This window comes from Alternaria infectoria, assembly GCF_024043175.1.
Source record: "Alternaria infectoria strain BMP 0036 chromosome Unknown scaffold_3, whole genome shotgun sequence".
In the NCBI taxonomy this organism is placed as follows: Eukaryota; Fungi; Ascomycota; class Dothideomycetes; order Pleosporales; family Pleosporaceae; genus Alternaria; species Alternaria infectoria.
In genome coordinates, this window is record NW_026250692.1 from 1,993,826 (window position 1) to 2,017,877 (window position 24,052).

General features: G+C 53.6%; 12 protein-coding genes across 12 annotated transcripts; 6 read left to right on the top strand and 6 right to left on the bottom strand.

Moving 5' to 3' along the window:
- Positions 1-454: 454 nt before the first annotated feature.
- On the bottom strand, positions 455-1,010 carry J4E92_002908 (uncharacterized protein; the record flags this gene model as incomplete). Its single annotated transcript, XM_051494308.1, has 4 exons — positions 455-553; positions 680-726; positions 796-889; positions 975-1,010. The coding sequence occupies 4 exons, from the start codon at positions 1,008-1,010 to the stop codon at positions 455-457; spliced, it is 276 nt and encodes a 91-aa protein (XP_051355987.1).
- A 329-nt stretch (positions 1,011-1,339) lies between these two features.
- RPL38 (60S ribosomal protein L38) lies at positions 1,340-1,775 on the top strand (the record flags this gene model as incomplete). The annotated part of the gene is made up of 3 exons (XM_051494309.1): positions 1,340-1,403; positions 1,541-1,669; positions 1,723-1,775. The coding sequence occupies 3 exons, from the start codon at positions 1,340-1,342 to the stop codon at positions 1,773-1,775; spliced, it is 246 nt and encodes an 81-aa protein (XP_051355988.1).
- A 276-nt stretch (positions 1,776-2,051) lies between these two features.
- J4E92_002910 (uncharacterized protein) lies at positions 2,052-3,122 on the bottom strand (the record flags this gene model as incomplete). Its single annotated transcript, XM_051494310.1, has 1 exon — positions 2,052-3,122. One exon carries the CDS (start codon positions 3,120-3,122, stop codon positions 2,052-2,054), a length of 1,071 nt encoding a protein of 356 aa, XP_051355989.1.
- A 741-nt stretch (positions 3,123-3,863) lies between these two features.
- J4E92_002911 (uncharacterized protein) lies at positions 3,864-6,085 on the top strand (the record flags this gene model as incomplete). Its single annotated transcript, XM_051494311.1, has 2 exons — positions 3,864-5,789; positions 5,861-6,085. The coding sequence occupies 2 exons, from the start codon at positions 3,864-3,866 to the stop codon at positions 6,083-6,085; spliced, it is 2,151 nt and encodes a 716-aa protein (XP_051355990.1).
- A 481-nt stretch (positions 6,086-6,566) lies between these two features.
- On the bottom strand, positions 6,567-7,606 carry J4E92_002912 (uncharacterized protein; the record flags this gene model as incomplete). Its single annotated transcript, XM_051494312.1, has 4 exons — positions 6,567-6,651; positions 6,703-7,274; positions 7,329-7,381; positions 7,525-7,606. The coding sequence occupies 4 exons, from the start codon at positions 7,604-7,606 to the stop codon at positions 6,567-6,569; spliced, it is 792 nt and encodes a 263-aa protein (XP_051355991.1).
- Positions 7,607-8,215: 609 nt separating this feature from the next.
- J4E92_002913 (uncharacterized protein) lies at positions 8,216-9,606 on the bottom strand (the record flags this gene model as incomplete). Its single annotated transcript, XM_051494313.1, has 4 exons — positions 8,216-8,506; positions 8,554-9,314; positions 9,466-9,498; positions 9,570-9,606. The coding sequence occupies 4 exons, from the start codon at positions 9,604-9,606 to the stop codon at positions 8,216-8,218; spliced, it is 1,122 nt and encodes a 373-aa protein (XP_051355992.1).
- A 465-nt stretch (positions 9,607-10,071) lies between these two features.
- Positions 10,072-10,811, top strand: J4E92_002914 (uncharacterized protein; the record flags this gene model as incomplete). The annotated part of the gene is made up of 4 exons (XM_051494314.1): positions 10,072-10,277; positions 10,345-10,473; positions 10,534-10,702; positions 10,767-10,811. 4 exons carry the CDS (start codon positions 10,072-10,074, stop codon positions 10,809-10,811), a joined length of 549 nt encoding a protein of 182 aa, XP_051355993.1.
- A 985-nt stretch (positions 10,812-11,796) lies between these two features.
- Positions 11,797-13,599, top strand: J4E92_002915 (uncharacterized protein; the record flags this gene model as incomplete). Its single annotated transcript, XM_051494315.1, has 3 exons — positions 11,797-11,817; positions 11,907-12,029; positions 12,175-13,599. 3 exons carry the CDS (start codon positions 11,797-11,799, stop codon positions 13,597-13,599), a joined length of 1,569 nt encoding a protein of 522 aa, XP_051355994.1.
- A 1,947-nt stretch (positions 13,600-15,546) lies between these two features.
- J4E92_002916 (uncharacterized protein) lies at positions 15,547-17,859 on the top strand (the record flags this gene model as incomplete). Its single annotated transcript, XM_051494316.1, has 1 exon — positions 15,547-17,859. One exon carries the CDS (start codon positions 15,547-15,549, stop codon positions 17,857-17,859), a length of 2,313 nt encoding a protein of 770 aa, XP_051355995.1.
- A 386-nt stretch (positions 17,860-18,245) lies between these two features.
- Positions 18,246-18,958, bottom strand: J4E92_002917 (uncharacterized protein; the record flags this gene model as incomplete). Its single annotated transcript, XM_051494317.1, has 2 exons — positions 18,246-18,710; positions 18,764-18,958. 2 exons carry the CDS (start codon positions 18,956-18,958, stop codon positions 18,246-18,248), a joined length of 660 nt encoding a protein of 219 aa, XP_051355996.1.
- Positions 18,959-19,960: 1,002 nt separating this feature from the next.
- Positions 19,961-22,638, top strand: J4E92_002918 (uncharacterized protein; the record flags this gene model as incomplete). Its single annotated transcript, XM_051494318.1, has 4 exons — positions 19,961-20,006; positions 20,188-20,585; positions 20,634-21,197; positions 21,247-22,638. The coding sequence occupies 4 exons, from the start codon at positions 19,961-19,963 to the stop codon at positions 22,636-22,638; spliced, it is 2,400 nt and encodes a 799-aa protein (XP_051355997.1).
- Positions 22,639-22,867: 229 nt separating this feature from the next.
- J4E92_002919 (uncharacterized protein) lies at positions 22,868-24,017 on the bottom strand (the record flags this gene model as incomplete). The annotated part of the gene is made up of 2 exons (XM_051494319.1): positions 22,868-23,739; positions 23,795-24,017. 2 exons carry the CDS (start codon positions 24,015-24,017, stop codon positions 22,868-22,870), a joined length of 1,095 nt encoding a protein of 364 aa, XP_051355998.1.
- Between the last annotated feature and the right edge of the window lie 35 nt (positions 24,018-24,052).

Here is a 24,052-nt window from a genome sequence, read left to right on the forward strand (position 1 = left end):
CTGTTGGGAGGAGTACGGCGTTGATGCGATATGATGAGGCCGGGAGGAAGTCAAGATTTTCTATGCTCTGGACATACGATCAATGGGTCAGCCAGGCGACTACCGTGGTATTCTGCAGGTGTGTTTTGGCGAGAAATACGATGAGACCTGGAGGTATTTGAGGTTGATATGACGTTCAATCGGCGAGCAACGGCTCAGCGAGGCGACTACCGAGGTGTTTTGCAGGTGTTATGGAGGGGAAAATATGGTGAGGCCTGGAGGTAGTCGGGGTTGATTTGATGTTCGATCGATCAACGATGGCTCAGCCTGGCGACTACCCATGATATCCTGCAGGAGTTATGGGTGAAAAGCGCAAGCACTATTCAACTCGGCTCAAGGGTTTCTTAATAGACAAAAGTCCGTAACTAAGTCTGCAATTTATTGGATTCGGATAGACATCTTGGACTACACGTGCTCATTGACCCGGTGTTCGCTCTCTGGCTACCCTCATATTCGCCTTGATCCGCTCCAGTAGCTCAGCGGTTGTTGCGATGGGAGAGGGGTGTAGGTTTCTCTGCCGTGGCATTAGTATGAAGACCACCAACAGCCTGTACCTCAGCTTGACGAAGATATTCAATAGCTGAGAGGTAGCCAAAGCTATCATGTGTCCTTCGTCACACCGAGGCTTTAGAGAACTTACGTGCTTGAGCCAGGTAACGCATTGATCATGTGTCCATGTTTCTGGGTCTGAAATCATTGTCAGCAAACCTGGACTTAAGAGATGCTTTGGCGATGAAGAGGTTCAGAATGACGTACCGCCAGTAGGGTCTTGACTAGGGAAGATGTCTTGTCCCCAGATGCTCCATGCTGCTACACCAGCGACGACTGCGGCAAAAGCGAAGAAAGGGCCCTGAATCGTGTCAGCATGTACTTTCCGCGGCATATAGAAGGCCCACTATGTAAAGTAGATGCCAGGAGAGCCATGAGTAACCTACACGTTGTTGCACCGCGCGATCGATGGGGGTCGGCATGCTGAAGGGTGGAAGTTGTTTGTGTGTGCCTGTGTGGAGAGAGATCCAAGGGGTTCTGAGCGAGACGAGGAGCGAGATGAACTTTGGATAAGAATTGCAGCAGTTATAGGGTTGTAGGCAACACTGTTTCATGCGACGCAGCCATGGCGTTCCTGGTTCGCGCCACACTCGTCGTCACCCCACTAGGCCCAAAGCAGCAACGCTTGCGGGCAGCCCCTTCGCAGCCCGTGCGTTTCAAGCGAGTCCACAGCATTTTTGGCCTGTGCCTAGGCGTCTCCGAACTTCACGATCCCGAACTCCAACGACCCGTCCACACACAAATCGTCAAGATGCCTTCCGAAGTTTCCGACATCAAGCAGTTCATCGAGATCTGCAGGCGCAAGGATGCCAAGTGTACGTCTACCACTTTTTCCGGGGGAGGTTGCGGTCGCAGTAGGAGGAGGAATTGTGCACGATGAATGCGAGCCGCAGAGGCCTGCGACGATCGAGGCAGCGAACGTGATGAGAGCACTGGACTGACATTATCGCAGCCGCCCGCATAAAGAAGAACAAGAAGGTCAACAACATCAAGTTCAAGGTCCGATGCTCAACAAACGTCTACACCCTCGTCCTTAAGGACACCGACAAGGCCGAGAAGCTCAAGCAGAGTCTGCCCCCGGGTACGCACATCCCCAATACTCCAGCGCCAATGACACGAATCTAACAACCGCAGGTCTTACCATCACCGACGTTGGCAAGAAGAACCCCAAGGGCAAGCACGCATAAACGGATCGAACGCATGAGGGACTGAGGACAGAAGTGTGCAAGGACATCAACGCACGATGCGCACGAAGCACGAAGGCATGGGCGGACGGCGTCTCAACGGATAAATTTTGTTCAATGGCATCACGGAACCCTTCACACTGGGTTACCACCAGGAATGAAAAAAGTCAAACTTCATTCCGAACACCACAGCCTGTTTCCGACGTGCACCAAGAATCATCATGTATCATGGTCAATTTTGCTGAACAGCTAGTTACAGAGTCACTACCGATAGGGCTACTAATACAGCGATTGCTTCGGCTTCTGTCCTTGCTTCACGTTGAACTTGTACTGATCCTTGCGGTCCAGATATACGACTTTGCTGTCCAGACCCGCCGCATGCACTGCCTTCTTGAAATCGTCCAGCGGGCTCAGGAACACATCGTAATCGTCGTAATGGATTGGAATCGTCAGGTCGGGATTGATGAGCTGCATGAGCTGTACACCCTGCTCGGCATCCATTGTGACCATCAGCAACGGCATCTTAGGCCCGGGGATCGTGGTGCCTCCCAAGTGGACCAGCATCAGATCGATGTTCCGATCCTTGTATCGCTCAGGGATCTCCTTGAGCTCGTCCACCATCAGTGTGTCGCCAGAGATGTAGATCCTATATCCGTTCTCGAAGTCGCTACCGTCGCCAGAAGAACCATTCGAATACCCCAATTCGACCATCCAGCCATTCGTAGGTGGTACGGCGCCAAGAATATCGTTCGCAACGTTCAGTGGACCTGGAGGGACATGCTTTCCCGGCACACCTGTGACTTTAATGCTAGGCTTCTGACCGCTTTTGTTTGTTTCGTCTAACTGCGATACATCTAGGAGCAAGCTGTTCCAGAAGTCGAGCGCATGCACGTTCTTGAACGACTCTTCGCCTTTGCCTGTCAAGCATTCCTTGGCATGTGGTGTAGTGATGATCGGGAGTCCCTTTGACAGTTTCTCCTCTACTTCCCGGTCGAAGTGGTCTTCGTGGTAGTGCGACAGCAGAATCACGTCGATTCTCGGTAACTCTTCCAAATCGATGGCGGGGTTCGTTTGTCTCGTCGCACCAACGCCTGGTCCCAGGTGAACATGATCGCCAGCATGTAGGAAGTTGGGATCAGTGAGAATACGGATACCTTCCCATTCCAGGATTGTGGTGGCAGTTCCAACGAAGAAGAGGGAGGCATTCGTTGCAGCGTCTGGGGCGTTTTGGGGATGAATTTTGGTCTCTTTGGCGTCGGGTAGAGAGGTAGGAACATCGGTGTCGAGTTTAGTAGGTGGACCCGAGCCGTCTGGTGTGATTTGAATGCGCTTCATGCTTGCACCTGACATTGCGTTTCGGTTGGTGAGATGGTTATGGTAGATGAAGAATCGTATCGCTTCGTCTTGCTCTTCCGTAGATACACTCTTGACTGTGACTTTCCGATGCTAGGCGTCTCTGTTCTATGTACTGGCGGGGAAGGTGTGCGAGCAATGCGAAAGCAACGATGTAAGGGTAGGCAGGAAAAGAGAGCAAAGAATAGGAAGCGCATCTCATCCTTGGTGTAGAACGCCATCACGTAACGAGTAGATAGCAATGACGACAAGACGCGGTAATCGTAAATACAGTACTGCAGGGTGGGCGGTGATCATAAGAACAATGCTCGAGTACTTCTGAAAAACACATTGCCGCATCGCAGCTGCTGTTGATATGCCTCATCGTGCTGAGATATATTTGGGTTGCGGAAGGAGGCTACACTGTGCCTGTGCCTGAGTACGCGTGTCCTACCTGTAGCACAAGGAAGAGCGATGCTTGCGAGTCGCAACGAGGCTGAGGGTTGAAGGTGGAGCCTCCCCGTTGAACTCCGCTGTGGCTGAAGTTTCCTGAGATGCGGGACCCCTGTCTAGCCAAGCTATCTGCATCGGGGATGAGCAATGAACACCTGGCGAGTCAGACAGAGGGCGCTTTGAGCATTGCTTCCCAAGTCGACTGGAGTCTGGAGCAAGATGTCAAGTTATCAGACTTCGCAAGGGTGAAATACACTCGCTCCGCCTGGTCTATTGTTTAATCAGCACTACGCGTCGCGCCGCCTCATGAACTCGACACGCGACCCGTTCAACCTCCGCAGCAAAACAGCATTCAAGACACCCTCCGCCTTCGCCGTCCTCCAGAACGCCGCCAACAAGAAAGCCTCGCAAGCCGTCGAATCGACCAAGCAGGCAGTCGAGGCCACGAAACAGGCGATCCAGGACTCAGACATGTCCTTCGCCATCCCGCGCAACGTACCCAATTTCGAGAGCGCGCAACGAAAGTTTGAAGATAATGTTTGGAACAAACTACCGGGGAACGAAAAGGGCTTGCCAATGTATAAGGACAAGCCTTCGGGGAAAAGCTATGGATATGGCGGTGGTGCGAGGGGAAGGAAAGGCTTCCTGCGGAGTAAGAGGGGCATGTCGCTGATAGCACTGGTAGTGCTGGGGCTGTTCTACTGGTTCGGATGGTCTAGCGGTGGCACAAATGTGGGCACAGTACAAGATGAGAAGGATAGGGGCAAGAGCTTGTTGTCAAATATAGGCGGAAGTGCTGCCGGAAAGAAGAGCAAAGTTGACTGGGAGAAGCGGAGACAAGCAGTCAAAGACGCCTTCCTACTGAGTTGGAACGCGTACGAGGAGCATGGCTGGGGTTATGACGAGTACCACCCCGTTTCGAAGAAGGGTCGATACATGGCTGAGCCCAACGGTCTGGGCTGGATCATCGTGGACGCACTCGATACTCTCATGATCATGAACCTCACCAAAGAACTCACCCACGCACGGCAATGGATTTCGACGAGTCTCGATTACGACAAGAAGCAGGATGTCAATACCTTTGAGACAACCATACGCATGCTTGGTGGTCTGCTGTCTGCACACTACTTGCAAGAGACACTTCCGGGCCTGAAACCAGAGAACTCGAACGAGGAGGACCTTTTTCTGGAGAAAGCCACCGACCTGGCTGATCGCCTCATGGGCGCGTACGAGTCACCTTCGGGTGTGCCGTGGGCCAGTGTGATCCTCAGAGATGCTAAAGGCGAAGCCTCGCACGCGGACGGCGGTGCGTCCTCCACAGCCGAAGCAACCACTCTCCAACTCGAGATGAAATACCTAGCGTTCCTCACCGGTGAGGCACACTACTGGGACGTGGCTGAGAAAGTAATGAAAGTCGTGGACGACAACGGCGCCAAAGACGGTCTCCTACCCATCTTCATCTACGCAGACAAAGGCACTTTCCGCGGAAGCGAGATCCGATGGGGCAGCCGTGGAGACAGCTACTACGAATACCTTATCAAGCAGTACCTGCAAACCCAGAAGCAGGAACCAGTCTACCAAGAGATGTGGAACGAGTCGCTCAACGGCGCAAAGAAGCATCTCCTCACATACACGAAGAACAGCCACTTCACCGTCCTAGCAGAGCGACCAAGCGGTATCGAAGGCAAACTGCATCCCAAGATGGACCACCTCGTCTGCTTCCTACCTGGCACCATCGCCCTCGCCGCAACCGGCGGCATTCCCCTCGCTGACGCACGCAAACTACCCACCTGGGGCAAAGCACAAGAAGAAGACATAACCCTCGCCCGCGAACTCACAAAAACATGCATGGGCATGTACAAAGTGACCGCCACAGGTCTCGCCCCTGAAATCGCCTACTTCCAGCTCGACGACCCGCCCAAGATGTACCGCACCGAGATCCTCGCGTCCAAATCCGAGCTCGACACCAGTGTCCCCGACAGCGAGGGCTGGAAGAGCGATTTCGACCTCAAGCCAGCTGATACGCATAATCTTCAGCGACCAGAGACTGTAGAGTCGCTCCTGTACATGTGGCGCATAACCGGCGACGACATCTACCGCGAATGGGGCTGGGACATGTTTGAAGCTTTTGTCAAGCACACTATTGTAGAGGACAATGGCGGGTTCTCCAGTATCGGTGATGTGACGAAGGTACCTCCTCCGTCGCGAGACAACATGGAGAGTTTCTGGCTTGTAAGTTCCTTTTCCCCGTCGTCTTCACCTCTCTTAGGGGTACTGGACTGGTTTGCTAACACATCATGCAGGCCGAGACGCTCAAATACATGTACCTCCTTTTCTCCCCCGACGACCTCCTCCCTCTCGATCAAATCGTCCTGAATACCGAAGCGCATCCGTTGCCTCGCTTCGACGCAAGCAAGAAGAGGTTTAAGACGGGTTGGGAACGTATACCGCGGGACGACAACGGTAATCTTGTGCCCAAGGGCGAAGCTAAGCCGGTGGAAACCAAGGCAGAAGACAAGACGACTTAGACGTGTTGATTCAGATAAAGCACTTTGTGGGATTTTGCAGAGCGCGCATCTATCGTTTTATGGGGTCTAGGATCTGGAAGCAAGCGTCTGGATACGTTTGTACATGCATGAATGGCGCCATCACGTTGGTTAGTGATATCTGTCGTAGACTAGACATGCACATAGGCTCGAATGCGCATATATTCCTAGCCAAACTCGCGATATGGAGATGTTAAGATGCGTGTTCCATTAATACTATCAACTCCAGTGATGATGCCAGCAGTTCGTATATTTGCGTAAACATAAAACACGTAAATCGTAATTCATAACCCCATTCAGTCCGTCTCCCGAGTAAGGGGTATCCTACGCTCGCTCACGTATATATAACCGGGGATGCGGTGTATGCAGTGCTACGTTCCCACAGGAGAACGAGTCCGTGTTCTTAATCTCCATCGCATAGGGCTCGGCCAAGAAATCCCTTCGATACAAATCACAGCGGGTACTAACGCTCCTGTGACTGTTCGTCGCCTATACGTGGCGGGCTCTTGGAGTGGGCGGAGGGGTTCCTAAACGGCGAGTGGCTTCCTCTGCACAAATGTTAGCTTCTCCTCTGTAGTCCTCAAGTATGAGAGACTTACGAGCGTCTCCGCTTGCCCTCGTCTCTCCTCTCCTCGATGACTTTGAGCATAGTTCTCCGTCCATCCTTCGCGTTGATGTGTGCATCCCGCATGCTCATGCTAACCTTCTTGCTCGCATCGGCCCGAAGCAGCCTCTTAAGCAGTAAATGCCGCATGAGCACACAAACGAAGACGCCGCAGTCGCTGCCGTTCTCTTGCTGCGGACTATCATTCATAGGGATAAACCGCAGTCGTTTGCCCAACAGTTGTTCCAGCTTCATAGTCGTACTCCGCGCTTCCCGCTCGTTGGACTGGGTCATGGAGTCGTAGTGGAAGGACACGCCGTCGATAATGGAAACGAGGAGGAGGGACCAATGCGAGCCGCCTTCGGCTTGTGTGACGTCGGTGTTGTCATTTATCGGCAGGAAGACGTGGGTCGTGTGGCTGAAGTTGGGGAGGACTTCTTTGAGGGAGAGGGGCTCGGCGCTTTGCATGAGCATGTAGGACATGGAGGGACGGAGGAGGACGATGGAGGCTTTGGGGAAGGCGTTGAGCTCTTCGCGCTCGAGGTATTCTTGCCAGAAAGCGATTGCCTGTTGATGCGTTAGTCATGACTGTGGTGGATTGGGAGGAAGTGGTATGCGCACATTGTCCGTAAGCCAGTCATTAGACTTGATACTGTCCAAGTCGGCTCGCGTCACTGTAGTCGTCAGTATGGTCGTTGATTAGTCAAAAGCGCATGGAAGCGCAAGTCAAGGAATAGGCGACGCGTACACACCCCTCACATCGTGATCTACTCTCAGTCAGTGTTCGCCCTCTTGCACTCTCTCGATGCAGACTCACAAGAAAGATAGGCCTCATCCGGACTAGGATCACCCAAGTGGCGCCTCGCCTTGTCGCGAATCCTCGAAAACGATCCAGGCATGTTGCACCCGGTTGCGATGTGACTCTATGGATGGATCGTGTGGCACCGGCGTGCCAGTTATTCTGTGCGAGGCGGTAACTGTCGAAGGACTAATCGAGGATGCGGGCCTCGTGGGTATGCGGAAGGGTAGGGATGTCGGGTGTCTGTCTCGTTGCACTGCTGGGTAGACGCGCGCTCGAATGATGCAGATGCAGGTGGGTTCTGCGGGTGAAAAGCAGGGATGACGTATGCGTATGGGGCTAGACTGCGTGGGGGTGTCGAGGAAATAGTTCTGGCCGCCTCGGCACTTATACTCCTGGGGCACCACCACCTTTAATGCGAGATACTGCCGTTGCAAGCTCCGCGTTTCCGGTGTTATGATCGTCTTCTTCGTTTCAAGCACGTGGTCTTGCTGTCGGGTGTTTGAGTTGTAACAGTCACGTCTAAGTATAGGACAAAGCAAAAGCGGAGATGTAATCCACGTTTGTTTTGTTCAGTCTCACACTGTTCACAATTCCTTCATGTAGATTTAAAAGGTCAATCTGGGGCGGGTTATAACCATGGTGGCAATCATTCAGACTTTTGCGATTTTTACATGGTACACGCTTGAACCTTGGTTGACACACCTTTCTAAGGCAGTTGTCCAACTATCTTGGCACCATTTGCCTGATCTTGCTTTCCGAACTGCTCTGGCCTCTCTACCTTGAACAGCCAGCTCTGCTTGTCCTCGATCTTTCCTTGTTGAATACCCTTCAAGGTCGAGAGAAGCTTCTTGCATGCTGGGCCTGGTTCTTGCTGTGCCTCTGCGTATGTGAACTTGTCGTTCTTGGAAGGCAGGGTGATGGATTTGATAGGCACAAGAGCCGCCGCGGTTCCAGCAGCAAGGACCTCATCGAAGGACTTGAGTTCGTCATAGGCGATCTGAAATTGTTAGCTCACCGTACCCATTGACAGAACGTTTGTAGTACCTCTCGAGACTCAGCTTCCCAGCCAAAGGATTCTGCGATCCTGAGAACACTGTCTCCTGTGACACTCTGGATGACGTTCTTGCTGTTGGATGCGACGAGTTTGACCTTGTCGCCGTCCTTCTTTACGCCAATGAAGGCAGATGTCGAGAACTCATCAACAACGCTCCTAGTCTTGCTGTCCAAATGCAGAGTAATGCCATAGCCTGCCTTGTACGCCTTCTCACTATGCCGTAATACTGGAGCATAGTTGCCGCCGACCTTTGCCGATCCAGTGCCCTCTGGCGCGGCGCGGTCAAAGTCCTCAAGTATAACCGCATCTACTGGGTTTGAGCCATGGTAAACACCAGTTGGGATACAGTAGACTACAAAGGTGTACTCCTGGGGTGGATTCAGGCCCAGTTGCGCCGAACTACCAAAAAGCAGTGGTCGGATGTACATTGCGGCGCCTGTTTCATGTGGCGGTACGTACGCCGCGTTCATTCCCACGGCCATACTGCAGCAGGCGAGGAAATGGTCTGTTGGAACCTCAGGAATAGAAATGAAAGACGCTGAGTGCTGCATCCTCTCGGCGTTTTTGTTGGGCCTGAAGATGTTGAGAGTGTTGTTTGGTGCACGGAAAGCCTTCATGCCCTCGTAGCACTGCATTCCGTAATTCAGGCCCGGCGCCATACCGTGGATTCGTAGGAATGGATCTTCGACGAAGACTGGAGGGGTCCATTTTCCGGTCTCCTTAGAGTAGTGTGATTCAACATGGCCAGCAACTTTGCAAAGTTAGGAGATGTTCAGATGCTTTTTTTTTATAGATGACTGTATGGTGGGGCTGAGAGTACGCAGCAGAATTAGACTCTGCCTCCTCGTCCATACTTGAACGCAGCCGCGCACCGAAGTCATTCATGACAGGGTAAGCCTTACCTTCCCGAATCTTGAAGCCTACGTTGCTCCAGTCTGCGACTGAATTAGCGCGGGTCTTTGCGGTGTGTGGAACGTCCCGGCGACCGGGTTAGCAATTGACATACCAATGGTGTCGACTGGTGGAGGAGGAAAGTCTGACATGGTTGATTTATTTGAGTGCTTTAGGGTGTCGTGTGCTGAAGTGCGAGTCAATATGCAGGTCAGTCAATTGGCGATTCCAAAGTTTTGAACGCTTTCGGAGGCTCAGTAAGCTCAGCCCTACTGCGATATCGGATGACGTAGCCCGGTAATATCCCTCGGCAGCCGTCGCAATATATCAAAAGCCCACCCGCCCGCAAATTGTAGATTTCCCATCGCGGAGAGCCCTGACGATGTTGTTCCAATGCGAACTAGCTTCGATCGCGCAGACGTACCTGCAGATTACCCGCGCGTGGTGGGACCACTCGGGCGTGATGCTGCGAAGCCCCAATGCTTGGCGTTATCTGAGGCATCGCGTGCGTGGCCATGGATGGCAGCCTTTCACATTCTACAGTGAACCATGGAACGCTTCTTACCGCCCTAACACCTCTCTTTCTCGTCTCAGACCACTAGTATACCTATTCTATAATGATCCGCATTACTGGCCTCCGGGCTAGATTTGTCGTCTTTGCCCTGGTCGTGTTCGCCCTCTGTTCATTCATTCTAGTAGGGCCCTACAAGGTGACACCAGCACACCTAGCATCGCCAGCGACCGAGAAGAAACTAGGCCGTACCAGTGAAGCTGTGCTCACAGGACATGCCATCGCGCCAAAACTAGAGAATGCGACGGCGAAGTACGTGCATCACGGCCTGCGCGGGCACCACACAGATCACACGAGGCAGGCTGACAAGCAAATGCAGGGCAGAACTCGGTCGCGCCGCGTGGAAAGTCCTACACACAACCTTCGCTCGTTTCCCCGAAAGCCCTACCGACGAGGAGCAAGAGGCGCTGCGGTCATATGTACACCTATTCCAACGCCTATACCCCTGGTATGTCTTACACTATTCGGCGTTAAATGTATAGAGGTCACGCGCTGACTGGGATTTCAGCGGAGAATGCGCAGAGCACTTCGGACAAGTACTCGCCAAGTATCCTCCCCAGGTCTCGTCACGGACAGCGGCTGCCATGTGGGGTTGCTACGTACACAACATCGTCAACAAGCGGCTGGGGAAGCCGGAGTTCAACTGCGAAGACATAGGCGACGCGTATGATTGCGGTGTAAGTAGTGTCCCTGTACGAACCACATGTGAGACATGTACTGACCGCGCATACCAACGTCCAGTGTGGAGACGACGATCCGACATCGAACAAAGACACAGCTGCATAAGACCCCGGATGATAAAGCGCTAGAGTGGCAGAGAGATCAGCAGGCAAGCGCATCGCCTTGAAAGATACACTTGACAATGTGTCCTTTACGACCGCAAAAGCCCCATGTTGAAACATGCAGGACGTGTTTGCATGCAGGTTGGGGTTGGATGGCGCAGCGGACTTGATGCGCAATGCCCGAGACATTGCGCTGCGCAGACGGGTAGCATCTTGGTCACGATAGCATTATTTGCGGGTACCTGCTACGCCGCAAATGGCTGCTCGCGACCTGGGAGGGAGCCAGTAAGCCAATAGTCAAGACGATAGCTGAAAGATATCGACGGAGCAGCTCCGGCCTTCCCGGCAGATCGCAGAGTTCGTCGGCGGGGTTTCACACGGCAGTGTCTCGCAGTGGCTTTGTGGTGGTGGGATGTAAACCGGACTCGAAATTGCCCTAGCAATGCCCTAGCGAATGAATGTTCAAGAGATCAGCCTTCGGACAGGAACAGCCCTGTCGCGAGGAGAGCCACCAAGATGGTCTTATCAAGCATGATAGAAGGATGGTAGAACGAAGCATCGCACTCTACCTGCGACACTGTGCCCCTCTGGACCGTGTGTGATACGAGTGCGTCATGGCACGTCGATGCTCCAGGTCGGCGAGCCATTGGGAGAGGGCGCTGGGCAGCCCACCAAGCCCACCAGTTCGGCGGGCGCGTGGCTCAAGTGCAGCGATTCGCAGGCGCTAACGGGCTGCAGCTGCGATGCGCGGTCAGTTGATGTATTTCGGGAGAGTCGCGAGGCGCGCACTGTCACAGGGGCCTGTTCCCAAAGCAACTTAGCGCTATACCGACTTTTGTTGTATCCCAAACAACTGAAACCTTCCCTGGGCCAGCGAGGGGTGATAACGACGCGGCGCCCCCTCCCCACACCGACTCTTCCATCCTCTCCTCCATTGACCGTCTGCCAGCTGTTCACCGCTCCTTGCCCATCGAAACCACATTCCCACCATGGTGTCGTTCTCCTGCGAGGTACTTGAGCCCCATGTCCCATGTTTACCTCTCCCCCACCATGCGCCCCTGCCGTAGCCATGCATCGTATGCTGACTGTGACGGCTTAGAACTGTGGAGACGTCCTCACAAAGAAGAAGCTCGACGGCCACCGCAACCAATGCTATGGCGCGTCCTTTACCTGCCTCGACTGCATGGTGCACTTCCCGGGAACTTCTTACAAGTCCCACACGGTACGCATATGCTTCTCCTGCCCTATATGACGATCTGCTGGCCTCGAAACAACGCCTATCAATTGCTGCACGACTTGCGCCAGCACTGCGCATTGCGCCGTGTCCGATTTTTCACTGTTCAAAGTGGCTGACAGACGCGAAACAGGCCTGCATAACCGAAGACCAGAAGTACCAGGGCAAACTCTACAAAGAGAAGAAGAAGGGCCCGCAGCAGAAGCGGGACAGCGCCTACCACGACAACTCGCAAGCACTCACGCCCCACAACGCATACGTCGAAGACGCGCGCGACGATGGCAACGCCGTCGCAGTCGTGGATGCCCCGCCTCGCGCACCCACTCCTCCGCCAGCGGCGCATTCGCTAGGCTATCATGAGCAGGCCGCGATTGAAGCGCCCAATGTCTTCGATTTCCTGGACCCCTCCTCGACGCCCAATGTTCCGAGAACGACGCACATCGATGAAGCGCGCATGCTGGAAGACAGTCAGCCGCCCGCATACGACGAGCAGTACATGCCCGCAATCGCAGACGTTATGAAATTCCAGGTAGCCGACGACGACGAGTCCTTCGCACAGAACGGATTCTCGTACGGGACTGAGCAAGTTCGCCCTTCCCGTGAGCGTTACGACTCGTATGCCACGCCTGCTCCCAAGTCGAAGCACAACAGGACAAAGTCTGGCGATACCGATGTGGAGACAACGTCGAAGAAGACCGATCGCAAGCGCAAGCGCAATTCGCCCAGCGAACTTGACATGTCGGCGATCCGCGCCCAAGAGGAAAGGGATACTACAATGGCCGATGCCCCCGCGATGCTCCACTCTGGTCTTACTGGAGGACTGAACAGACTCCTTGCCCGCCCTGAATTCCCACCTTCGCCAGATGACTCAGGTGACTACGTCAACTCGCCTTTGAGCCCGATGAAACGCGTCAAGCAGGGCAACTCCAAGGCCCTTATGCGCGCGCAGCGAGAGTACGAGGCAGAACAAGCAAAGCAGCGCAAGGCTGACATCAAGGCACGTGAGCAAGCAGAGAAGAAGGAAAAGGAGAAGGAGAAGGACAGAGGCCGCGATCGTGACCGGAAGGAGAATAAGGAACGTAAGGAGCGCAAGGCCAACACTGCTCTTGTGAAGATCAGGCCAAAGAAGAAGCGGGAGGATTCTACCACAGAGGTTCGTCGCATCCGCCGCCGCCAATACTCGTCCTCGGTGTCGCCAGCACCGCGAGAGCGCAAGCCCATGAAGGCTATTGAGTACCACCGTTCGGAAACAAACTCCCCGGAGCCAAACGGCCAAGGCCAGCTCATTGTGCGCCCTAGTGGAGACGTCGCACACGCCTCGGCAGACTTCGATGCGCGCGCGGGGCTTTTCATGTCCTTCATTACCAAGGGACCAGACTCTGAGCGCGGCATGAGTGTCAACAAGGCTCTGAAACGATACCACCGCGAGCGCTCCGAGCAGCGCGATCGTGCGCCCTCCAAGGCGGAAGAGGAGAAAGAGCTCTGGAAGGATCTGCGCCTCAGAAGGAACGACAGAGGCGAGATCGTCTTGTTCTTCGCTCCCGCCGAGGCTTCCTGACTAGACGGGGATCCGGATCTGGACATCATCATCCGCATGCGCGCGTGGTCCTGTTCTGATCCGACACCCAGTCAGGGATCCGATGACATGATCGATGTCTGACAACAATTGGGGGGAAAAGAGCCTCGTCGAGGTTCGGAGTAGCCTGGCGATCGGCTCTGTACGATACCAGTCTGCTTCACATATTTCTTCCTTTTAGATGATACCCGACGTCAAGTCAACGGTTGTTTCGGGTGGGCTCGGTATACATGTACTTGTACATGTCTTGTTCTGAACTTGGTTTCTCCTGTTGTACTTTCTACATTCGTATGTCTTACTGTTCGCATATACGTATTCTTACGGCCGTCATCTGTTTGTATTGCTTGCTTTGGTATCTTTTGGCCAAATCGCCTGCCCTAATATTCCCTTGGGCTGGACCCACTCCGTCCTCTCGGCGTTGGGTCCTTCAGTATGAATTATGCAAACATTACTATAAGTCCGCGCCCCACATTCGTTCTTTGATGACAAGCTCTCGCAGTGACTGGCTCTGGTCGGATCGCCTTAGACGCGTTGAGTATTGAGTTATCTTTGCGCAATCGATGGTCTTGAGGACAGTCTACGTCAGCGACGTGCTCGAGCAGAAGGGGAAGTGATTGCGCAGAGCCGCAAATACGAGAGAAGAGTGAGGCTCGCTAGCTACACATCTGTGTGAGTGGAGTGCATGCATACAAGTACAAACTACTGCAGCATCTAGCGCAGGGACAGCGTAAGGCGCAGTTCCTCTAACGGCTCGCTGATGGTCGCATGCCGTGAGAGACCCGCATACAAGGCAACACGTCAGGCTGCTTCTCGCTTGGCAATACATAGCGCGTCCATTCGAAATGTCGTTTACTTAGAAGGGCTAGATAATCGCTTGACCCTGGCATGTCTGTTCACGACAGTCTGGAGAGGGCGTTAAAGAACGCTACCTCTGAACCGAGGTGTTCCCATCCCGCGCGGCAATCTTGCCGTCGCGCGAGAGTTGCAACTGACGTCTCCCCAAAAGGGTCAAGGTGTTGCTTCAGCTCGGCAAACGTAGGCTTTACCCTCAGCCTGCCCAGGCGCCTGCACACCATTTGGGTAGCTACAGGCAATCATCCTTCTGAAACCCCCATCGCGGTGTCTAACAGACGTAGCACCCACCACCTCGTTGAAACGTCGAAGAGAAAGAATGCGTAATAACGCCCTTGTACACAGAGAGGCATACGCACGGCCGGGGTTTATCAACTAGTCCCATCGTCCACAGCCACGATGGGGCGGAGCTTTTCCAGAAGCCTGCCTCTTTAGACATGGTCTACCAAATTCGCGCAAATGGGTAAAGCCGACATGCTGGCACTACGTCGCAGGGTGCTCACGTTGCAAGCTCTGATTCGAGCTCCATTTCATGGTATACAGCGGGGAGACGTTCCCGGCAAAGCACGGTGACAGGGCTATCACAGATCGAGTTGACCGGCCACCATGCTGCAGGCCCGCGCATGGTCAGATGGCACTGCCGACCAGCCCTAAGACATCATACCATCAACGCAAAGTTTCCAGCACCAACCGCCTGCGGCCGCTCACAGACAAGTTCTAGTCATTGACTAATAAGCAGCAACAACGTGATAAGCCCGTTGACGACTACTCGTCAATTGCCCTGGTGGCCTTTGATGCAAGGCAGTCAAGTCCGCGCAGTCAGCCGCAGCACCCCAATGTTGCCCCAGCTTGCGCGTGGAATATAACTTTGGCCACCTTTCAGCCTAGAGGCATCGATTGATGTTACGCAGACACCACCCTACAACGCAACATTCTGACATTCAGTCTTGTCTGCGCTTCCATCTCTCTTCGCTAACCGCATGAGACCCTCAGCGAAGGGGTGATCCTTACGGCCTTCATCCATTCTCGCTTGCACTTTACCCTTCAGCCTAACGCGCGATACCGCCGACTCAAAGCATGTCTCATATCCCGTACGTGGGTTCACCGAACGAAAGCTGGCAGGATCTTGTTGCCTGGGACGACGAATTGTACGACCCTTTCTTCCAAGGGGAGACCAACTACACGGGCACTCAAGAGCGCAGCTACGTTGCAGGCCACCAACTATCGGAAAGCTATACCTCTGAGCCTGCGTATCTGGTTTCAGCACCGCCCTCAATCGCCGACGAACCGCCTTCGCTCGAGTATACTGTTTCGGCCCCACCATCGATCCTAGATGGGCAGTCTTCATTTGAACAAGTGCATGGCACCTCTCTGTCCTTTGACACGATATCCACTTCTCCGCTCGTCGTACAAGCGGATAGCCAGTACTTCGGATCGTTTGGTGCCTGCGACAACAGTCTCCTGTCGCCGCTAGGAACCATCAGCGATTCACCCATTCTGGACACACGATATGAGCGTATTCCAGAATCCTTCACTTCGTCGGCAGGGTCCTTCGAGAGCACGGCTGAAACAGTATTCAATCCTCATGTTGCGGACTCATCCCATTCCTTTAGTGGCCTGGATATGAGACACTCCCGGCTGTTTTCGAATGTTGGTACATGGGCAGAGCAGCCACGGATCATCGAACCTATTGCAGAAGACGACGGAGGCAGATCAGAAGCCGAACCTATCCCAATCCCTCAATCTTTCTCACAGAGCTATAGTTCGATGCTTCCATCCTATCGGCAATCAGATGGCGAGTATGATCTACACAGCCGTAGCAGAGCCATCGCCATCCCGGATAATGCACGTGGACAGAGCGTCAACAATCGAGCTACAGCGTCTGTATCAGCACGAAGAGCTCCTCCCATGCTCTCGGTATCACCAGGCACTTCACGCTACCCTCGCAGTGTTGCGCTGTCCAGAAGCGCTTCGCTCTCTCGCCGCAAAGCCTCTACTCCATCTCCTACGTCCGACGCCTACGGGTGGGTATCCTACCAACCCAATCCATTGACCAATCGTCTAGCCCCAACTAGCACAGAGGGTATGTCAGGAAGAGCGCTAAAAGGAAGAAAGAGGGCTCTCACTGCTGAGCAGCGCCAGCACGCAGCATTGATGCGCATTATTGGCGCTTGCTCCAACTGTCAACGGCGCAAAGAAAAGTGCGACCCTGGTACTCCGTGCAGAGCCTGTCTTGATCACTACAAAGGTGATCTTGTCAACCACCCGTGTCGGGATCATACGCTCATCGATCTGTCTGCGGCATTCCTTTCTGACCGTCTCGGGTGGCATCCAACCGCACGACCCTTAGAGTCGTTCGTTCCGGCAGGCCAATTCCAAATCTCAAAAGAGGTCACCTACACCATTCCGCTGAACTTCGGCTTTGGTCCATCATTTCCTGTTTCAGTACACCCTGTGCAGCTCAACGACGACGCTCCTCTGGTTCACGAACATATCATCTACTCATGGCCGCCACAGCCTTATACCGGTTCACCACACGAGCATGCCGTCCTACCAGCTGTACTAACAACTGATGCGCAATTCCAACTAACGCAAACCCTCGACTCCCACTTGTCGCTACTAGTAGCTCACCACTTCCGCGCTTTCCCATTATACTGTTCGCCGCTCCGAATCCTGCGCGACATCTACGTCTTCTCGCGATCCCTCTCAACGAAATCTTCTCACTACCGCATACTCCACCAAGCACTCAAGCTGCTTGTACTTGTCCACATTGGCGGCGACATAACACTTCCATCACGCTCTGAGAGCCCCATGTTGGAACAAGTCATCCGCAGTACGATGAACATACCCCGAGACCTTACTCCCACACCATGCTTCATCCGCTCGCAGTTCGGTGCGATCATGCCTGGTCTTGCTCTCAGCTTGATGAAGGATGTACTCACATCACTGGAGCAACTTTTCTTGAACAAGAACTGCGATGATTGGCCTATCGCCCTAGCTGTTCTCATTACTGTCATGATGACAGTAGAATCTATCCACTACCACGCCGCGAAGCTGCCGTATCACACCCACTACGACACCTCTCGCTCCTCTATTACTGAAGATAACGTAGAGGTCGATGATCACGGTGTGAAAGAGTTACTCGAGTTCTACATCGCATGCTTCTCTGGCTGCCACGCTAGATTCAGGCCGGACTGGGAGGGCGAGTCAATGCAGTCGCATCAGACGGACACACCCGAAGATGTGTTTATCCAAAGCCTGCGCGAGGCTATCAAGAGAGAGGATACATCTAGCTACCTGATCAAGAAAGCTAAAGAGAGGAGACAAGATGCCGACATGGGGTACTTCTTCGATCGGCTTGTCGCGCGCCTCTTCACTCTGAGGCATTAGTACCCAGAGTTGCATTTCTTACTTCCTTCTTTATTCCCTAGTATTCGGTTGATCTCTTCCTCGAGCACATGGCCAGGTGGTTCTCAAGTTATGCTGGGCGTCGAAAAGGCTGCGATACCCTTCTTTGTAGACGACTGTACATTGTCTGTGTTTATGCATTGGCGTTACTTCTTTCTTCATTTACGACTAATGCGCTCACGACTGTATCTTAATGATGGAACGACCCCTTGACGGCCTCTATCGGCGTTCCCGCAATTTGCCATAGTTCTTAGGGCATTCCGGAGCAAGAGCCCAGATTTAGACAATTCAAGACATAGAATAAAAATCTCTTATGCTTTGTGTATCATGCGTATTATTATTCAAAAACGATGATCCCGTTCTATTAATCACGCTTTCGCGCCAGACATCATATCCGATACCGAGACAACAGCCCACTTGACACCCATCCACAACATACCGCACATCAATCCCAACACTACAAGCATAACCACAATCATGCGCCCCCGCATCTCAAGCGCGTCGCCAATCTCCAACTTGGCCATTTTTCTAATCTTCCTATTCAGATGCCATGACTTTTTCTTTTTGCTCTGCTTGGGCTTCTCCTCGCCTTGCTCGTCTGGCCGCGGCCCTATAGCGTCATGAGGCTCTACGTGTCCGATGGTTCCTCTTCGGCCCCATGTTGAATCATCGGGGTCTTGGTAGGGTTCTGGATCGAGCCAGCTGGATGGAGCGAGGTAGGTGAGGAGAGAGAAGCCGGGTGAGTGGGCTTCGGTGCGGCGGGCGCGATTGCGGTAGTTGACGAGGAAGAGGGAGAGGAGGAAGGATATGAATAGTACTGGTGTCAAGATAATCTTTGAGATTTGTTAGGAAGGAAATAATAGGTTCGTCGTTGGGATTGGCTTACTCGTGTCAAAAGCGATTCTTGGTCGTCGTTCAGCTCGTTTGCTGGGGAAGATGGCAGCGAGGGTATTGGTGTGGTTGCGAGTTCTTCAAATGGATCTGATTTCTTCTTCTTGTGTCTCCGTCGTGTAACTGGGGGTGAGGGAGGTGGGCTCGGTGGAAGATGCTGGTTATGACGGAAGTCGTGTGCTGCAGACATGGTGTTCAGCAGAACGCGTGCTGCAGCCAATTGATTGTGGGTTGAAGAATGTTCATCCAGTGTTTTCAATCAAGGTACCATACTGAGCATCTGTGTAACAGGGCCTGTAGATCTTTTTGGTTAGAGCGTTGGGTTTGGAAAGATGGGCAGCTGGCAGTAAGACGGTGATCTTGCTGGGTACGATGCGGCAGGCTACGGATGACGTGTGGTGCCCTACCGTTCATAGGGCTTGCTAGCCTGCGCCCGACCGCGTTCCACGCAAGCGTTCGAAAACGATGTCATAATGGGTCCAGACTTTTCCATCGACAGCGTACCCATCACTTCCCGAAGATAGGTTTACTATGTCGTGAGCAAGGGTCGCGGGGACTCCCGTGGGGTAATATACGCGTATTGCGACGCATGCATTATCGAGGTCGCGACTACAGCCAAGTCGCATCATGCGATATTACCCGCAAACTCCACGTTTCGTGATCGACTCAAGCATTAGCATAGCCCCCGGCTAACCGCTCTTCGTACACCTGGAGATTATTCGCATCGTTCTTCGCATACTTCGCCAAATGGGGAACGGGGTCGAGGATCTCCGACTCGACCGAACCCCCGAGAGCCCGCAAATGCGAGATAACATTGTTGCCTGGAAATCCTGGCCTACTATAAGTTTCCGTGGTCAGCAGTAGTCCTTGTACGGCCGTTAAGCGGGCATTATTCAGCTTCATTCGCTGACCTAATACACGGACCTAACGGACGAAAGACCGTCCGAGCCTCCTCGATTTGCTTTGAAACCCCATCACTGCCAGCAGCTTACGTCTGACTTCTTGCTACCACTGAAGCCTCTTTATTTCTCATCAACTGGGTCCGTTTGTTTTTGCCAAACGAGTTGCGGACGCGATTGTATATCCATCAACTTCCGCGATCCGGAGTGCGCCGTGCAGAGCCGAGTCCGGACGAATTCGTCGCAAGAGCTAGGTTCGTGCGATCGGGGTGGTTGGAACACAACGAATCGAGATGCCCAAGGAGGAGACGTTACCGACACGCAAAAAGATGCGTAAGGGTACGCATAGCTGCTTCGAATGTATGTGAATCCAGTTATTGCCTTAGTTGAATGATCACTCTACTCCACACTGCTACGCGTTACTATTACTCTTTTCTTTTGCGTGCATCATCACGCCAACATTCTGCTCTACTCTATCTTTCATCGTCTTCATACTGTGGGCTTTTCTGATGGAGTTTAGGTCGTCGCCGCAAGATCCGATGCATCTTCCAGCCCGACAATCCGGATGTCTGCTCAGAATGCTTCGCGCGCGGCAGCAGGTGCATCGACCAAGAACATGCCAACCCGGAAGTCATTGTCGACCACAGGAAGAACCTCCGTGAGCGAGTATCACGATTAGAGGCCTTGGTCGACACGTTGCTAGAAGACAAGACTGTCAAGTCAGAAAGCCGGAGTCAGAGCCAGAGCTTAGCCGACACCTCATCACCAAAAGCACCTACTACTTACCACAAGGACACCTTCCCACCGACTCCTCTTTCCTCAGGAGCCTCGTCCAACATTTTCCAGTTGCCGAACAACCAGCGTACTGCTTCAGACCGAGGTCACCATATACCTATCCTCTCTGTGTTCGAAGATGCAGTATGTATTTCAACACTCTAAGCTCTATCTGATACTTATCATCTTCAGCTCAACGATGCCGAAGCGCAAGCGAAGGCCCGCAACTGTCCTTTGGAGCAATCAACACCAAAGCCCGGAGGAGCGGCTGACGATCGGTATACAATAGAAAACAGACACGACGATGACATAGCTGCTGGAGCCACCATCGCGCACTCCGCAAAACGAGAGAAATGCAAGCAAGCATTGATTGCGATGCTGCCGCCTTACGATCAACTCACCAAACTTCTCAACTCGAACAGTGACTGGTGGCAGACATGGCGGAGAAAATGCAGTGGCACCTCCGGTCCTGAGCAAACACTGCCTCAATTTGCTGCGCAAGCCCTGACGACTGGAAACATTGGCGCGATTGCTACTGTTGTCCTGTCAGTTGGAATCTGTTCATCGGAGGATGACGACGATGTTGAGCGCTACATCGAGGCTGTGGACCGATGGTTCTTGTCTGATGATGAGTATGCAGCAAGCTTGGAGGGCTTGGAGTGTCTCATCTTGAAGTCCAAGTGGTACGCGGATGTAGGTCAACCACGACGAGCTTGGATCGCATATCGAAAGGGCTTGATGTATGCCCAGCTCATGGTAAGTTCATGTAGTCCCAAACCGCCGAACTATGACTAACTCATGAAAGGGACTGCACCGTAAGCGCACAGCCTCAGCACCACACGAAAGCATCTGGTGGGCTTTGTACCACGGCGACCGGTTCCTATCTCTCTTGTTGGGTCTCCCATACGGTGTCACTGACGCGCATTGCGACCTGACGATGCCTGATGTTGGCGACGGCACATACGTCCATCCCTTGGTCGGTATCACGAAGCTCTCACAGCTTGCAGGGAGGGTCATCGATAGAAACCAGGGAGTCGCTGAACAGTCATTCGCCTGGGCACTGCAGCTCGACCAAGAACTGGAAGACCTGTGGAAGAAGTTCGATCCAGCATGGCTGAACTACACAGAGTTACTCGCCGACGCGGAGACCAATGCTGCAGAACTGCGAGAGCGAATCATGGGTCAGATCATATTCCATCAGATCCGTGTGTATCTGCATCTGCCATTCATGCTCAAAGCCGCATCGAACTCACGCTTCTCATACTCGAAGACCGCATGCCTGAACGGCTCACGAGAAGTACTACGGCTCTACCAGTCTCTGCGGATGGGACACATCCAGCCGCTCTACGAGTGCAAGGCTATCGACTTCATCGGTTTCACAGCTGCAGTTCTTATCCAAATCGGCCTACTCAACTTTGGCATGGTCTCATCATCTTCAGGCAGCGGACCTACTCCGAAAGAGATTGAAGAAGACGTGCGCCTCATCGAAGTAAGCATCGACATCTTCCGCCGCGCATCCAGCGAAAAGGGAGGCAAAGTCGCCGCTCAGTCCGCCGAGGTGCTCGAAAAGATGATGAGCAAGTTCAAGGGCACAAGCAATGAGATAGACGAAGCCTGCACCGGAGAGGCCAACTTCGTTATCCCATACTTCGGTACCATCTCCATCAAGAGAGGGGGCCAACTCGTCAAGAAAGGCCCAGCCCCTCCTGGCCGTTCACCCAGCATGGGGAGCTCAAGGTCCCCCGGGACATCAGCACAACTCTACACACCCACGTCGGAGAAGCCGTCGCGGACTTCTTCGGACGTCTTCTCGCAGCCCACACAATCGCTCAATGTCACGCCCAAGACTTCCGTCTCCGCAGGTACCGGTACTTCGGCCTTCAACTTCACCGACCCCTCGCCCTTTGTGTCGTACGACGGCTTCTATAACTGGAACAACCTCAACGCAGATGACGCATCGGCGACCGGCGCTGCTGCAGGAGGCACGTTCAACTCGCAGATCAACGACGACAGCATGAACAACTTCCCACTGCCGACGAACAACTTCTCATGGCAACATATGCCCATGGACATTGATCAAGATTGGTCTTGGTTCTTGAACGATGCGCAGACAACTCAGGGTATGGGTAACGGTGTGCCACCAGCGCCCACTGTACCACTTGATTTCAACGCACAAGGCTTCCCTGGCTTTGGCTGAGGGACGGAGTGTTGCACAGGCGTTTATGGTGGGTTCACATTAACTACGAGAGACGTAGCCGTGTTCGAGAAAAGTATGGGGCCATGTACGATATCAAGTAATTGTGTAGATGGGTTCAGAGTTTGTTTTTGATATCCGAGCTGCTAGATGCTACTCCACTCTCGCTGGCAATGTGCGAGGCAATTGATCTTTCTATTCAAGAACATGACCCGAGACCTTGAATGTGTGCCTACAAAGTCCAGATAACAACCCTGCCATCCACACCCGTGGAACTGATCTTGGTGATGCCGCTTCCGCTCTCTTCAAAGCTTCGGATAGTGTTGATGGTGTTCTGGTGCACAGTCTTGAGCTTGGTGTCATCCGTGCCCGACTTGCCCTTGAGATCCATCTGCCTGAACATGTTCAACGCGCTCTCCTCACGCTGATCCGATAGACCAGGTCGGCTCTTAGCCTCCAGACTTCCAGTAAGCTGCCAGCCAGACTCGTCACCCTTTAGACGGTAGGCTTCGCAGTTGTATCCGGCAGCAATGATCTCATCCTCAGAGCTCCACAAGAGCGACATGAAAGGCAAGACTTGAGTGCTGACACTGAGGATGGCGCGGGGAGCTTGTTCGGGACCGCTGGGGTAGACGACGGTGAGGGTGCTGTCGTGTGATGCGAATGCGAGAGCGTTGCCCGAGGGTGAAAAGGCAACGCTGTGGACCCAACCGGCGGTGTTGTTCAGGTACTCACCGCAGATAGTGTTGAACGGGAGACGCTCTCCCCATGCCGAGGGCTCCGGACGCGCGTCCACGTTCTTGATGAAGGAAGAGAGCACGCGAGCGTGTCCGTCGGTGGATCCTGCGGCGAGCAGGACCGAGTTGGGGTGCCAGGAGACACAGGTGATGGTGGAGCGAATGGGCTTCTTGATGTGCTTGGAGACCCACCAGTTGTCCTCCTCTTCAAAGTAGCAGACGGGGATCAAACGAGCACCAGAGCCCACGGCGAACTTGGTCTCGGAGGGTGCCCAGCGGACACAGGTAGCAGCGCGGTTGATGCGGAGGAGCACCAGTGTGGGCTTCCATCCCTGCGGCGAAGGCTCCCAAACGTAGGCATTGCGATCTATCCGTGCATTATTAGCTGCCTGCTCCAGCCCACCAGATAGCCCCGAGCTTACCCTGCGAGCAAGTCACAATCTTGCCAGAGTTGGGTGCAATGTCTACACCGGTAACTGTCTTGTCGTGACCCGTGAGCTCATCCTTGAGCTTGTATCCGCTGCCCGTCTTCTGGAAGAGGTCGACGTTGTTCTCTCGGGTTACAGCGAGCGTCTGTCGGTCGGCGGAGAAGGAATGGTCCGCAATGGGATGGTGGAAGAGGTGGTGAGCTTCAGGACCAGACATGATGGATACGAGGGTAGGCGTGCAATAGGAGACTC